This window comes from Diplodia corticola (assembly GCF_001883845.1).
Source record: "Diplodia corticola strain CBS 112549 chromosome Unknown scaffold1, whole genome shotgun sequence".
Lineage (NCBI taxonomy): Eukaryota > Fungi > Ascomycota > Dothideomycetes > Botryosphaeriales > Botryosphaeriaceae > Diplodia > Diplodia corticola.
This window is the reverse complement of record NW_017971480.1, coordinates 1134379-1145797: the sequence shown is the minus strand read 5'-3', so window position 1 is coordinate 1145797 and position 11419 is coordinate 1134379. Positions and strand designations below refer to the sequence as shown.

At 58.1% G+C, this 11419-nt stretch overlaps 2 protein-coding genes across 2 annotated transcripts; one reads left to right on the top strand and one right to left on the bottom strand.

Annotated features, from left to right (window-relative positions):
* Positions 1-352: 352 nt before the first annotated feature.
* On the top strand, positions 353-3176 carry BKCO1_1000360 (vacuolar atp synthase 98 kda subunit; the record flags this gene model as incomplete). Its single annotated transcript, XM_020269749.1, has 5 exons — positions 353-481; positions 575-653; positions 714-949; positions 1002-2228; positions 2280-3176. The coding sequence occupies 5 exons, from the start codon at positions 353-355 to the stop codon at positions 3174-3176; spliced, it is 2568 nt and encodes an 855-aa protein (XP_020135685.1).
* Positions 3177-4074: 898 nt separating this feature from the next.
* On the bottom strand, positions 4075-11179 carry BKCO1_1000359 (nucleoporin sonb; the record flags this gene model as incomplete). The annotated part of the gene is made up of 5 exons (XM_020269747.1): positions 4075-6192; positions 6244-6474; positions 6671-10527; positions 10809-10910; positions 11047-11179. The coding sequence occupies 5 exons, from the start codon at positions 11177-11179 to the stop codon at positions 4075-4077; spliced, it is 6441 nt and encodes a 2146-aa protein (XP_020135395.1).
* Between the last annotated feature and the right edge of the window lie 240 nt (positions 11180-11419).

The window sequence follows — 11419 nt, the reverse complement described above, 5'->3', positions numbered from 1 at the left end:
AGATCTGATGTGCTCTCTATGGGCTGAGGCATGCTCCGATGGATGGAGTGACGCGAGAGCGCGATCAAGTTGCAGTGGCATAATTCTTCAAATCGAAAGCTCAAAACGAAAAGTCGGGAGAGTGTTTGTACTTGTTGACGTTTCGGTTGCCATGACGCGGCGCCACATCACTTGGGATCAGACGCCACGTGATCGACCAGTGCCAAGCCGTGGCCGCATCATCTGCAACGACGCCCAAGCTACCGTCTCGAGCTGCGGACCAGCTACCGCCATCACAACCCCCAACCCCACCGCTCTCGCCGCATCAGGATTCGTCTCTTGAGGTCCATCCTGACCCCGTACCGCCGCCATCATGGCGCCGCCTCAGGACACGCTGTTCCGCTCGGCGGACATGTCCTTGACCCAGCTTTACATTTCCAATGAAATCGGACGAGAGGTCGTCAGCGCTCTGGGAGAGCTCGGCGTCATGGACTTCCGCGATGTGAGTCGTCTAGAGGACACGCTGGAGATGGGAGGACAGGGTGTTGGCCAGATGATGGATGGGTCGGACTGACAGACGCGTGTGTCAAAACAGCTGAATGCCGAGACCACCGCCTTCCAGCGCACCTTCACCCAGGAGATTCGCCGCCTCGACAACGTGGAACGCCAGCTGCGTAAGGACATCAGGAATACTGCTAGTTGAGGCTAGGATGTGGCTGATTGGGGACGGACAGGCTACTTTCACGCCCAGATGGACAAGTCGAACATCCCGATGCGGTCCATCTACGAGTTCAACAACACCCTGGCCGCTCCTTCTGCCTCGGAAATTGACGAGCTCGCCGACCGTTCCCAGAGCCTCGAGAACCGCATTGCAAGCTTGAACGAGAGCTACGAGACGCTGAAGAAGCGTGAGGTCGAGCTCACTGAGTGGAGATGGGTGCTGAGGGAGGCTGGTGGCTTCTTTGATAGGGTACGGCACATCTATGGAAATAGAGTGGAGTTGGTGGCTAATACGGATACAGGCCCGCGGCCAGACCGAGGAGATCCGCCACTCCATGGACGACGACCCCGACGACGACGCTCCACTTCTGGCGGATGTTGAGCAACGCGGCCAGAACGGTGACGCGGAGCGCTCTTTCTCCGTCATGAACATCGGTTTTGTTTCTGGTGTCATCCCGCGTGACAGGATCGCCGCGTTCGAGCGCATTCTCTGGCGTACTCTCCGTGGTAACCTCTACATGAACCAGTCCGAGATCCCCGAGCCCATCATCAACCCCGAGACCAACGAGGGCATCAACAAGAACGTCTTCGTCATCTTCGCCCACGGCAAGGAGATCATCGCCAAGATCCGCAAGATTTCTGAGTCTCTCGGCGCCGACCTTTACAGCGTCGATGAGAACAGCGATCTCCGCCGCGACCAGATCCACGAGGTCAACAGCAGGCTGAACGACCTGACTGCCGTCTTGAGGAACACGAAGCAGACTCTAGATGCTGAGCTTACGGCCATCGGCCGCAGCTTGGCCGCCTGGATGGTGGTCATCAAGAAGGAGAAGGCTGTTTACCAGACCCTTAACAGGTTCTCGTACGACCAGCAGCGGAAGACGCTGATTGCGGAAGCCTGGGCGCCTACGAACTCACTTGGCCTGATCAAGTCCACTTTGCAGGATGTCAATGACCGCGCTGGTCTCTCCGTCCCAACCATCGTTAACCAAATCAAAACGACGAAGACACCGCCGACTTACATCAAGACCAACAAGTTCACGCTGGCCTTCCAGACCATCATTGACGCGTACGGCACTGCCAAGTACAAGGAAGTCAACCCCGGTCTGCCTACCATTGTCACCTTCCCCTTCCTCTTCGCCGTCATGTTCGGTGATTTCGGTCACGGCTTCATCATGACGCTCGCCGCTCTCGCTATGATCAAGTGGGAGAAGCAGCTATCTCGCGGCAAGCTCGACGAGCTGTTCAGCATGGCTTTCTTCGGTCGTTACATCATGCTTATGATGGGTATCTTCTCCATGTACACCGGCCTGATCTACTGCGATGCTTTCTCGAAGCCCCTCCCGTTCTTCAAGTCTATGTGGGAGTTCCCGGATGACTTCAAGGCTGGAGACTCGGTCGAGGCTACTCGCGTTGAGGGCCACACCTACCCCTTCGGTCTCGATTGGAGATGGCACGACACGGAGAATGACCTTCTGTTCTCCAACAGCTACAAGATGAAGCTGAGTATCCTGATGGGTTGGGCTCACGTGAGTCATTCTTGCCATTGAATTGTATGATTCCTGCTGACCGGCGCTCAGATGACCTACTCTCTCTGCCTCTCCTACATCAACGCCAAGCATTTCAAGTCTCCTATTGATATCTGGGGTAACTTCATCCCCGGCATGATTTTCTTCCAGTCCATCTTTGGTTACCTTGTTTTCGCCATCGTCTACAAGTGGTCCACCGATTGGTACGGCATTGGCCAGGCTCCTCCGGGTTTGCTCAACATGCTCATCTACATGTTCTTGTCGCCTGGCACGATTGAAGACCCGCTGTACAATGGTCAGGGCCCCCTTCAGGTCATCTTGCTTCTTTTGGCCGTCATTCAGGTTCCCATCATGCTCTTCCTCAAGCCTTTCTATCTTCGCCATGAGCACAACAAGGCCCGCGCCCACGGCTACCGTGGCATCGGCGAGAACAGCCGCGTCAGCGCATTGGACGACGACGACGAGCACGGTCATCTCAACGGCGGTCGGGAAAGCTTCGCCGACGACGAGGAGGGCGTCGCGCTCATCAGCCAGGACGTCAGCGCGGGCGGCGAGCACGAGGAGTTTGAGTTTTCGGAAGAGATGATCCACCAGGTCATCCACACGATCGAGTTCTGCCTCAACTGCGTGTCGCACACGGCGTCGTACCTGCGCCTCTGGGCGCTGTCGCTCGCGCATCAGCGCCTCTCGATCGTCCTGTGGCAGATGACCATCGGCATCGCCTTCAGCATGTCGGGCGCCGTCGGCATCATCGCCATCGTCTGCCTCTTCTACCTGTGGTTCGTCCTCACCGTCATGGTGCTGTGCATCATGGAGGGCACCTCGGCCATGCTGCACTCGCTGCGTCTGCACTGGGTCGAGGCCATGAGCAAGCATTTCATCGGCGATGGCGTGCCGTTCGAGCCCTTCTCGTTCAAGGTCTTGCTCGAGGAGGAGCCTATCGAGTAAAAAAGTCTCTTTGTGTTTTACTAGAAGCGGACTTTTGCTTGATGGGCTCGTCGTCGGCCTGAGTATGCGTGAGCGGTTTCCTTTGGACTCAATTTGCTGTTTCTTCTCCTTAAAGGGGGTGGGGGGATGGTGAGATGTTGTAGATCTGATGGTTGGAGCGGTCGGTGGGAGAAGCCTTGTACAGTTAGTTGTTGTCTTTACTGGCTTTTGTGTTGTTATTAGATAGGTATATTCATAGGGCACTGAGTGCCTCGTTCGAAAGTCTCGCTCGCTCTTGCACGTGTGTGTGACTGTTCATGCTCGTGAAAATGATTGCTCTCGACGGTTTTCGATTGTACTCGATAGATCGACGTTGTTACATACTACTTTAGCTTTCCCATTGATGCTTCCGTCAAGCATGAGTACCAATGTCCAACTTCCCGTGTGCATGTTTTCCAACTTTCATTTTTTTTCCGTCATTACTATCAATTGTCCTGCATTGCTCGCTCGCTCTCTGACTACCGCTCGACTATATGCACACCCCTCTTCTCTCTACCCTACTTGTTCCGTAGCAGTTCGACCACCAATCCAAATGGTAAAAGGGGAAAAGCGAGAAATGCCGAGAGATAGCAACAACAACGACAAGCGGAAAGCGACGGCAATCCAGTCGCAGTTCGAGCCAGTAGTGGTAGCAGCAGAAGAGCAAAAGGACAAGAAGGAGAAGGGAGAATGAAAAAAAAAATCAAAAACAGGACCATCCACCCAACCTGCACTCGCTCGCTGATTATATGAAAGAAAAAGACCCCACCCCACCCCCTCCCTCCGCCTTCACTTTTGCACTCTCCACACACGCTATCCGGAAACCTTCCTTATCACCCCTCCCCACTTTTTTTTATTGCTGTCTTCGCTCCCCTTCCCATCATCTTCCCCCACCGACAACGGCCCTCCAATACTCGACTCCCACGCCCCTGCCCAGCCACAAGCTCGCCTCCTCGGTGACGCCCATGCGCAAAATGTTCCGCCTCTCCTTCTCCGCGAACCTGCTGCTCGCATCGCCAGCACCGGCACCGGAACCGGCACCTTCCAAGCCGTCCATCTTTGACGAAAACGACGAGGACGACGACGAGGGCCTGCCGGTTTGTTGTTGCGATTGCTTCTTCACGCCCTCGAGCACGGTGCGGGCGACCTCCTTCAGGGCGGCGCGCTCGAGCACCTCGCGCGCGTTGAGCTGGGGCGCGATGGAGGCGAGCGCGGAGGAGAGGCGGTGGAGGACGGCCTTGACGTCTGGCGGGGCGGAAGACGACGACAGCGACGAGGATGGCGGGGCGGCTGCTTCGATGATGCCGTTGGAGGAGCCGGAGGAGCCGGGGCGGGCGACCAGGGCGCTGCTGTTGTTGAGCGAGGTGATGGAGGAAGCGAAAGGGTTGGCGGCGGATGGTTTGCTGCCGCCGGCGCCGGCGTGCGAGCGCAGCAGGGCGAGGTAGTCGACGTAGATGGCGCCGCCGGCGTGCCACTCGATGACGTCCTTTTCGGGGGCGCCGGCGAAGCCGTTGAGCAGGGTTGCCAGGGTGTCGAGGTCGTGCTGGGTGTTTGCGACGACGGCGGCGGGGGCCACGGCGCGGCAGAGGACCTCGTGCGCGCGCGCGAAGCTGCCGGCCGCGAGCAGGTACTGGACCTCCTTGACGGCGTCGCCCAGGACGGCGCGCGCGTGCTGCGCCTTGGCGGCGTAGATCCAGCTGGGCGCGATGCGCAGCGCCGTCGTCAGGTGGGCGAAGGTCGCGTCCGACGCCGCGTCCTCGCCGATCAGGCCGGCGTTGAAGGAGAGTTGGTCCTTGACCGCGGCGGCGCGCTCTGCGTCGTCGGTGAGGTGGATCAGGGCCCATGTCGCGTGCGTCCAGTGCTCGGGAGTCAGCAGCGGGATGGAGAAGGTGTGCGTCAGCGAGTCGCTGATCTCGGTGATCTCGCGCGCGTTGAAGTGCTCGCCCTCGCGCGGCCCGTCGTAGTCCATGTCGTACGTCACCACCTCGCGAGGGAGGATGTTGCGCGCACGTAGCAGCGTCAGGAGCTGCCACGACAAGCGTGCGTTGACCGGGTTGCCCGTTGTGTTCTCAGGAGCCAGGATGTCGGCCACGGAGAAGGTCATGTCGTCCTGGCGGTATGCCTTGTAGAGCCTGAGCAGACCCCAGAGGAGGTCCTGGCGTTCTTGGGAAGTGGGATCGTCCCAGCCCATCTTGAGGCCGGCGCGAACGAACCACGGGACAGGCTTCACGCTCTCGTCACCCTCGCGGAGCTCATCTTCGAAGCGCTGTACGGCATACTCGATAAGTCCGTCATCAGCAGTATCGGTCTGACGGCCATACCACAACCGGAACCCAAACGCCTGGCGCCAGTCCAAGCCGAAGCGGGATGAGATGCGAACATCTTCAGCCCTGTTCTCAGCAGCCGGGCCGGGAGCACCATCGGAGACGGTGAACTCGCCGGAGAGGATGGTGTAAAGAGCGCGAACTGAGTCGCTCATTTCTGACAGCACGTGCTGGGCGCGCCACTCCTCGATTTGCGTGGCGATGGCTTCGCGGGAAGATTGCGGGCCGCCGATCTGGGCAATGAGGGTAGCCAGTCGGAAATCCTTGCCTTCAATGAGAGCATCGCAAGCCTCGGTGATGCTGTGGCTGGACAGACGCGCGATTGCCCTCTCTTCAGCCGACTGTGCCAGGCGCGCCTGGCGATCAGCATCAGCCAGCACGATTGACTTCCAGAACTCGCTCAGCTTCAACGTCCGGATTTGGTTTTCAAACGTCTGGATATCGTTGGGTACGCCCTCGGGAATGTCCTCGGTGCTGAGGCTGTCGAAAAGGATGCTGGCCAACTTCCACACTTCCTGCTCAAACCTGCCGGCTGGTGTGTCGATAGCAACCGCGTTGGCAAGATCGGCGAATTTCATCTCCAGCGTCTCAGCACGAGGGGGCTCGTCGTCCGACCCGTCGATCAAGTTTGTGTTGTTGGCGTTGGCTTGCTCGACAATGGTTGCCGGCCAGATCTGGATTGCATCAGTAACATCCTATGCACTTGACCAGGCGGGGGCACTTACATCCTCTGGCGTAGAGAACTTGGCGAATCGCACATCCTTGTGCTGGCCGACAATCGAGTTCTTGAGGTTGGCAATGAAGGCTCCCTGCATCTTGGGAGTATTGCCCGGAGCAGTGTACGTGAGGGTGCCGTCATGGGTCCAAGTCGGCTTGAAAGCGTCGTGGAAAGCCTTGTCGGCCTCGGTCGGGTCGTCAAGTTCATCACCAGTCTTTGGTCGCTTTTGGTAGGGCCACTGTCAACACCATTTTTTCAGTATGCTGTTCAATCTGTGCTATGCTACGTACATGAGTCAGGGGTGCGACGTCCAGCAGCCCCCTGCGAATGCCCAATCAAGATGCCAACCGGATCCGAAGGGAGAAGCCAGACGCCATGCCCGTACCCAAAGGAGAGAAGAATATGTGCAAAAAATAGGGATAGGTGGTTCAAACCTCAAGGCCCTTTCCCTTCCTAATCGGCGATCCGTTAGCCGTGGCGGTCTTGCGAGCCGTGCTCTGTCCAAACAAGGAGTTCATGAGGTCGATGCTGTTCGAAAAAGACTTGTTGGTGCTTTTGGCGAATGTCGGAGCCTTGGGCGTCTCCTCAACGTCATCATCGAACTGTCGCAGAGCAGTGCTCTGGTTCTCGCGAAGGGTCTGACGGTCCTGCTTCTTGGGGCTGATGGTGCGCTGCAGCTGGGCCGCCCAATCGCCCTCGAAATCGAAGGCCCCCTTGGTCGGCGTGCCAAATCCTGCGCGGCTAGCCTTCAGGATCGACTTGGGCATACCCGAAGCATCGAAGAGGGTGTTCTTGGCGGGCGTCTGCTCCGTGGTAAGATCCGGAATGGGGAAAGAGCCTGCCATTGTGTGCTCGGGTTCCGAATCCGATCCACTGCGGTAGGAGGCGGCATCATCCATGTCGCTACCATCCTCGTAGTGACCCACGGAGCGCTCATCTAAAAAAGACTGAGTGCTGTTGAGGGTGTCGTCTTGACCGTACACCATGTCATCCTCGTAGTAATCGCCCTCCTCGTCGAAGCTTCCAGGGACGTTGGTCCTTCTGATCGGACCTCTTTTGAAGTCGAACGTGTCATCAGGGCTGGACTCGCCAAGACTCATAATGGTGGAGTCGTCCTGAGATGTGCGTGACAATGCTGACAGAGGGGCGGGACCGCGCCTGGCCGCAGGAGTCGGCGACTGAAGATCAATGGGAGGATCGGCAAGAATCATGGTGTCGTCATCGTCCTCATCATCATAGTCCAAACCATAAGTGGTATAATGCTGAACACGGAACGTCCAGGTGCCGGACTTGGCATCGTAGGACACGAACTCCGTACCCTCGACCTTCTTCAGACGGTCAATGTGCTTCTGGAAGCGAGGGCCACCCTTCTCGTGCACCGCAATCCTGCCGGCTTGGGCACGAGGCCAAGAGTTCTCAAGCAAGATGAGCGACGGAACATTGAGACCCTTACCCATGGGAGGAGTAGACGTCTTGGACGGGTAGACAGTGGCGTTGCGAACATTGAGCTGGATCACATCGCCGAAGAGATCGTCCAAGTTGATGGCAGTCATGTCCACAGGGCGCTCGAACTGAATCTCACCAATGCCTTCGCGGCCAACCCTGAAGTTCTCAAAGGACTTGAGCTGCTGCTTGCTCAGCTTCTTGAGCTCATCCAGGCTAGGCTCGGACCAGTACTTTCCAGGAGTCTGGTCCCTCTGTGCCTTGCGGGCCTTTTCGTTGGCGATCTTGAGAATCTTGTCGGATTCGGAGGGTTCCTCGGGGACGATAGCAAGTTCACTACCCCGAACTTGCTCCATCTCGGGAGTCTTTTCTCCGTTAGCTGTGGTGCCGTTCGTCGGCTTCTCGCCGTTCTTAGACGAGCGAAGGAAGCCCTGCTCCTCAGCGCTAGGGGTCGTCGACTCACGGTCAGCAGGAACCAGAGCACCGTTCGCACCGTCCAGGCTGCCGTTGAGAGTGGTACTGGCGTCAAAGCTGACCCGCTTCTTATTAGAGGCAGGGCTGCTGTTGCTCTCCTCACCAAAGAGGGACGGACGGACGTTGAGAGCACGATCGATGTTGAGCTTCTTCAGACTGCCGGTGTTTGAGTAGGCCGGACGCTTGGAGGGGTTGAAAGCGCCGGGAGAGAGGATGCTGTCTTCCGCATTCCAGGTGTTCTTGAGGCTGCTTGTGGAGAAGCTCTTCGACAAGGACTTCGAGAAGCTACCACCGCCACCAATCAGGCTGCCGCTGAAGCTGGGGCTTCCACTACCCATAGCACTGCCCGGAGTGCCGTACGTGGAGTATGAGAAACCATAGCCGTTGAGACGCTTCTGGGGGGTGATCAGGCGCGAGGATGCCGCAGGGTTGATCCGGTGCTGTGGGAGGATTGCGTTCTTCTTTTGTTTCTGGCTGCTCGAAAGTGGCGTAGCTAGAGGGCCAACACTCTGGCCGGGAGAGCTGAGACTGGCAAAGAGGTGCTCATTTCCGTACGGGTTTCCATTCATAGAAGCAGTCAATTGAGGGTTCTGGTTGTTGTTCTGTGGTGCCATTGATCCGCCAAAAAGGCTGCCACCAAGTGCCGGCTGCTGTTGTTGGTTTTGTTGTTGAGCTCCGCCGAAGAGGCCTCCACCGAGACCGGAGGGCGCCGCAGTGTTGTTCTGACCAAGACTGCCACCAAAGAGTCCACCACCAGTGTTCGTATTGGTGTTCGTAGCTCCGCCAAACAGACCGCCGGTTTGACCCGCAGGCTTCGCGCCGAAAAGGCCGCCTCCAGCCTGGTTCTGCTGCTGGTTGTTCTGTCCTAGAGCACCACCGAAAAGACCACCGCCAGTGTTGGTGTTCGTGTTGCTGGCGCCGCCGAAAAGCCCACCAGTCGTGCCAGCTGGCTTTGCGCCGAAAAGACCTCCGCCACCTTGGGGCTGCTGTTGGTTGTTTCCACCGAAAAGACCGCCTCCAGTCTGGTTCTGTTGCTGTTGGTTGTTACCACCAAACAGACCACCACCACCACCAGTAGCGCCAGGAGTAGCACCACCAAAAAGCGGTTTGCTTTGCTGTTGGTTGTTCTGATTGTTCTGCCCGAAACCACCGAAAAGACCGCCACCAGAGGGTTGGTTCTGGTTCTGGGTTTGATTGTTTTGGCCAAAGCCTCCGAAGGGATTCGAAGCGCCCTGCTGCTGCTGCTGCTGGTTGTTGGCTCCGAAAGCGGAAGTAGGGTTGTTCGTGTTGCCTCCAAACAGACCACCACCTGCAGTGTTGGTATTGTTGTTTGCACCAAACCCGGTGCCGGCGGTTGAGCTGCCAAAACCAGTGCTGGTGCCAGAGCCAAATCCACCGAAAGCAGGCTTGGGTTGCTGTTGCTGTTGCTGCTGGTTGTTACCTCCAAACATACCACCACCGGTGCTGCCGGTGTTGCTTCCAAAGCCTCCCGCGTTGCCACCGCCGAACGCCGAAGTGCCAGTGTTGCCTGCCGTGCCGAACAAGCCACCGGTGGATTGACCAGACGAGGCGGTGTTGCCACCAAAAAGGCCGCCGGTAGCAGGTTTGTTGGCACCAAAAAGTCCACCGCCGGTATTGGAACCAAAGCCGCCAGTGGTGTTGTTCTGTGCACCGCCGAACGGGCTGGATGTGTTGCTCGTGTTGTTCTGGGCACCAAAGAGACCTCCTCCCGACGAAGTGTTGGAGCCGAAACCGCCCGTAGTGTTGGCGGCGGGGGTGCTGGTGTTTGAGCCAAACCCTCCGAATCCTGTACTGGCGCCAAAAGCACCAGCCTGCCCGTTCGCGTTACCGTAGCGCCTGCCCTGCGCATAGTCCTGCAATCTCAGTTCTTCTAGGGAGAATCCTTGGTAAGGTTGCTGGAAGGAGATGGTCTGGTAGTGTGCATTCTGGCTAGTGGCGCCGTCTTTCTCCACATGGGCCGCGAAAGGAGTACCAGCGGTACCGTTGTTGGCAGACTGGTTCAGGCCACCACCGAAAGCAGTCGCACCGCCAGCCCCGAAGGCTGAGCCCGTCGTGCCTGTAGTGTTAGCACCGCCACCGCCGAACAGACCGCCAGTGGTGCCGGTGGTGCCAGCGCCGAAGGCAGGCTTGTTTTGCTGGCCAAAGAGGCCACCTCCTCCCGTGTTACCACCTCCAAAGCCAGTACTCGCGGTGTTGGTACCGCCAAAACCGCCGCCGCCGCCGCCGAATCCCGTACCTCCCGAGGTGGCAGTGCCGGTGCCGCCACCAAACAAGCTGCCGCTGCTCGATGTAGTCGGTGCGCCGAATGCAGGCTTTGCGCCAAAAGGCGAGCTTGACGTATTGCTTCCGAAACCTGTAGAAATTGATGTCAGCGACTGTCATGTATTGAAGTTTGCATTAGTAGAGGCCCCGAGCAAGTTCCCCGAAGCTGCGCGCTCAAACTGGTTGGGTTGGGATAGGTTCCGCATGGCTGGACTTAGTGTAGGTGACATGCGCAAGTAGCGAGTCGGTGCGCACTTGAAAAAGACCAAGGGACCAGAAGGCGCGGTCGCTCGAAAACGAGACCCAAGTTGCTTTGGCTAAAGGCGCCGAAGCAGGTGAAGGAGCGCTCGAAATCCAGAACCTAAGACGTACCTCCACCAGAGCCGAAGCCGCCGCCGGTGCCGCCGGCGGGTAGGTTAGCTCCTCCGAAGAGACTACCGCCGGTGTTGGAGCCAAAGCCAGTGGAGCCAAAGCCTGGAAAGACGCGAGAAAGGCAATGTCAACGTCGAGGTTGTCTGGCGCTGCGATACGGGAATGTCGAGGGCTCCAGGGTCGATTCGCGCGAGGATCGGCCAAGGACAAAGCAAATGGAACGAGATTCACTGCTTACCTCCGCTAGTGTTGGTGTTGTTGTTCGCTCCGAAGCCGCCAAAGCCTGTGCTCTGCTGCTGCTGCTGCTGCTGCTGCTGCTGCTGGTTGTTGTTGGAGCCGAAGCCGCTCCCAAAACCGCCGAAAGCCGACATGATGAGGGGTGTCAATCGCGTTTGTCGCGCAGCGCTGGATGGGTGCGAGTGGGTTGTTGTCGGAACTGCGCAAGCGAGCAAAGGTGCGCGTCACGTCTTTCGCGAGGTTGACGGGGCTGGAGCGTCGCGGCGACGCGCCAGGAAAAGGGAAAGGAAACTGGCACACGCGCTAAAATCGACAATCGGTCGCGTCGAATGGAGCAGCCGAAACGAGGGCAAAACTCGACTCGTCGTGACGAA